The sequence below is a fragment of the Calonectris borealis genome, chromosome 1 (genome assembly GCF_964195595.1).
Source record: "Calonectris borealis chromosome 1, bCalBor7.hap1.2, whole genome shotgun sequence".
NCBI lineage: Eukaryota > Metazoa > Chordata > Aves > Procellariiformes > Procellariidae > Calonectris > Calonectris borealis.
The window spans coordinates 29,548,136-29,552,376 of NC_134312.1; the positions used below are offsets into that span (position 1 = coordinate 29,548,136).

General features: G+C 35.1%; 1 protein-coding gene across 12 annotated transcripts in view; it reads right to left on the minus strand.

The window, feature by feature from the left end:
- FOXP2 (forkhead box P2) overlaps positions 1–3,202 on the minus strand; it is a 193,986-nt gene extending 190,784 nt beyond the window's left edge. For all 12 annotated transcript variants that reach the window (XM_075147468.1, XM_075147457.1, XM_075147447.1 and 9 more), the window contains exon 1: positions 3,035–3,202. In XM_075147468.1, coding sequence (XP_075003569.1) covers positions 3,035–3,202 — 168 coding nt within the window. The remainder of the gene's footprint in view (positions 1–3,034) is intronic.
- Positions 3,203–4,241: the final 1,039 nt, after the last annotated feature.

Below are 4,241 nucleotides of genomic sequence, written 5' to 3' on the forward strand. Positions count from 1 at the left end.
TAAATTGATAAATATCGACAGTAGGATAAAAAGTTGCTTACGTTCTAGTCATACATCTTCAAAGCTGACCTGATGACTTGTGACAGCACCCAATCCATTTATCACCAAGTATACATTACAATATATTATAGAATCCTGTCATTCTCTCTTGATACAAGGATGAGGAATAACTCCCTGATTTAAGTCAAACTTCTCATTTCTATATAAAGATCACAACAACATAGTTCATCAAGCCAATAACAAGACTGTCCAAACTCCATATAATTGTTTATAAGAACCTAATGAAGTCTATTATTTTAGCTTATTTACTTTCTATAAATCCACCAATTTTTGATCATAATGCTTGAACAAGATGCAAATTGTATATAATTTAAAATTTTTAACTTAGCTCAGTTGCTCCTTGTACATACTGTAAAATTTCTCATGTTTAACTTTCCCCAGTACATATTCATGCCACAGAGAAAACATATTTTGTGATTTTACTTAGTTGATATAGCTACTCTTAAGCATTAGCATTGCTTTATGTAGTTGCCCAGCTGAAGGAAATGTATTAAAACCAGCAATCATTTACTTGCTTCCTTTAGAAAAAGCTATAGCGAACTTGATTTGTTTATTTGAAGGCCCCCAATAAAATGACTCAGAGAAGCCAAAACCGAAATGCTAAACTATGACATCAATACATTATACATCTTGCACATATTTAAACAATAAAAAATCTTAAGAATAATAACTGCAGGTACAATGGAGTTTGCTCTGTTTTTCTACTTGTCAAAGTTTGTTAGGCAAGTCAGATATTAAAAATAACATTTTAAAGAGTTACTACAGTAACAATAATAAAATCAGCCATCATTTTCCTCGTAAATCATATTTCAAAAGGCATCTGGTCAAAAACAGAAAAAAAAGAAATAGGAAAAAGAGGAAGAAAAGCAAAAGTAGCATAAAGCTATGCCCATTATCTAAAGGACATCCTACTGCATGTTTACTAGTGTTTATGTTTCACATCAACATATTTTATAGAAGGATTTATATGCCTAACTCAAGTTGTATTTAAATCCTATGGTGCAGACCCTACCATAAAATGCCTCTTGAGTCCTATTAACTGTACCCATGGTTTTACTTTGCCTGTCTGCTTATTTAAGATCTAATCACAGTTTTGAAGAAAAGATTGTCACTTCTAAGCCTGTCCCCTCAGAACCTGTCTGTTATTAGTACTCAACTGGATATTTTCATCTTCAGTCGCTATTCTCTGCGGTCTTTGCAAATGCTATCTATCTACTGGAATCTGTGACTGTATGGACAAATTGGCTACAAATGCCTAGGACTGCTGCTTTGAGAAACATGTAAGTGGCACATTATTCTGCTGATATTTTTGTGTTTTAAAGTGTTTCACTTAAATTTAGTTTTCTAAACATTTTCACCAATTAAATACACTCTGTCTCAATAAAGATTTTAAAATGCTGTTATAATCTGCACACCTGAATAAAGGTGATGGCATGCTTTTCAATGAAAACAATATTATTTTTATATATATATGTGTGTGTGTACATATATATAATTTTATATGAAAGTAGTATATATACACTGTACATATATAGATAATAGTGTGTCCATATATATATAAGTGTAAGCCTGCTACGAACTTAATGAAGACACTGAAACCTGTATTTTCTCAGACTGTAATACTGTAAGTGCTCAATTGTTAAAACAGAATACACTTGAATTTGAAGCAAGGCACAGATTTAAGCCTTAACAACTTCTCATATTTCAATCTACAACTATTTAATTCTTCCACATTTTCTGTCACCATTTAAAATATTTACTATAAATGTAGCTAGTGTACACTGCTTAATTCAGCACTAAGAATGATTCAATTTTAAGAGCTATTACAAGCTGTTATTTCAGAGGCCCGTACACATGCAATTTATCTATCATGTTAAAACATGTTTCTATAAAACAGGATTTTTATAATATTTTATCTTATGGAAGACAACTTTCCTTCCATTAGTGCGATACCTGACGTAATGAAAAACCTCAGTATTTACAAATGAAGGGTTTGAACTCCAAAGGTGCTGAGTGGCCTCAGCAGACGAGAGACCAGACACTGAAGACTTTCAGGGGTTCAGAGCAGGTACTCTGCAGAATTAGACCCCGATTGTTTACCAAACAAACCGTTTGGGCTTCACTGCATTAGTACAATCTGCATCCCCTGATGGGGAGGCAACTCTTCAGGTAGACAAAGTAGAAGGAATCATGTTTGTGCAGGTTTTAAAAGGAAAAGAAATATTACAGTGACAAAAATTAACTGATTGCATCTCATAATTAGATGGCGTCAGCAGTCAGACAATTGTTTAATTTTACAGTTTTAAACATAAAAGCAGTTCTCCATTAACTCCTTGAGAAAACAGACAAACTTAAAAAAATGTTTTAAAAGTGAGAATGGAAACATACCTACAGAAAAGCTGCTTCTCTCTTTTCCCATATTTTCAAAATCACACATCCAAATTACACTCACGCACATGCTCTTTTTTATTTCAGTGGTTCTGAACTAACCAGCATTTTTTATTTACACCTACGACAGCAAAGCATCTTTATTGTGAGAAGTCACTCTGGTCCCTTCACCCCAGCTCCGACTTTGGAACAATTCATCGCAAGCGAAGCGAAGTCTCAAGTAATGTGGCCCTCTGGTGGAAAGCTCCGCATCACGTCCTACGCGACCGCATCGCACAGTAAACTAACAGATTCTGAAAACATGCACTGCAAGGCTTCGGCACAACTTTTATAAATACGCCGTGGGATTTTAATCACCAGGTGAGCACGGCAGCGTGCGGTGGTATCAGCAAGACGTTGCCACCACGAAAACGGGATCCTGGCGTTTCAGCATTAACATGCACAAAAACAACAACAAATAACGCCCCACGCTCTTCACTTGCACAACACTCCACATTCAGCACGCACAGAGGGTCTGCAGAAGGGTGCCCGTCCGAAAACAGCCCTTTATTTGTTTAAAAACAAACAGGAAGCAAAACAAACTTACCTGCTGTTGTTGCAGATGCAGCAGTTCTACTGTGCTTACTTCAGTGCTCGTGTCACCACTTGATCTTCCATCTCTGCTGCCAGCATCTAATTGGCTGCTTAGAGTGCTCATTCCATTTTGATTCATTGAACTGTTGCTTATTGTCTCTGTCGCAGATTCCTGCATCATGACTTAATACCTAAAAGTGATTAAGAAGTATCAATTAACACACGCGTTACACCTTCACACTTCCATTATCAAGATGTCCCTCTCTGCCAATTACACAGACAGCATCTTTACAAGAAGAAAAAAGCCTCGCGGAGCCGTTTACCAAGAAATGCGATGCAAACTCTGCTTTCATACAGATACTAATCACTGGAATTATGGTTTCTATAAGCAACTTTGTGTGCTTACATTTAACGGCCAAAATAATACACCATGCACGCAGCATGGTCAATAGCATTTATGAACGACTACATTTTAAAGTCTACCTATAAACCCAGTTTAAATGAAGGCACGATTTCACACACTGCTCTATATTTCCTATTATCTAGCTTTGACAACCATGGATAACTATACAGCCTTATTTAAAATATTCACTATCTTGATTCTGTCAGAATTTTACAGCATATCTTATGCAAGGCTGTTGTTTAATGATGCACAGCTAATCATACAAAATTAAAATTTTGTAAGGGTGTTACAAATCATATGGCATCAACCAATGATAAATAGTATAATGGGCTTCTCCTTTTTTGTGACTAAATAAAATTTTGCCTCGGAGGCATTTTAAGAAAAAGCTCCTGCTGCAAACACGTCAGATATTGCCTATTTTTTTAATCAAACGGCTGATATTCATTTATTTTTCTGACATTTAAAACATTTAATACTGTCCTTCCTGGGAAGTAATTAAGCTTATGCATGAGCAGCAATCAAACTGTTCACTTGAAGATGACTTAAAACTCAATTTTAACATAGGCAAATAAATGAAAGATATAAAATTAATTTTCCAGGCATGTATTAGATATGAAAGCTGGAAATAAAATCTATCAAGAATATCACTAATGATTGTGCTAAAAACAGCATAAATTATGCATATTACCTTCTCTACAGTAATAAATGTTTTATCATTTTCACTGCATAAATATACTGTACTTTCAGGATAGCAATGAGATGTCCTGCCAAGATCAGTTGAAATCTTTGCAGTAAATAAAGAACCAGCGCGCCCTTA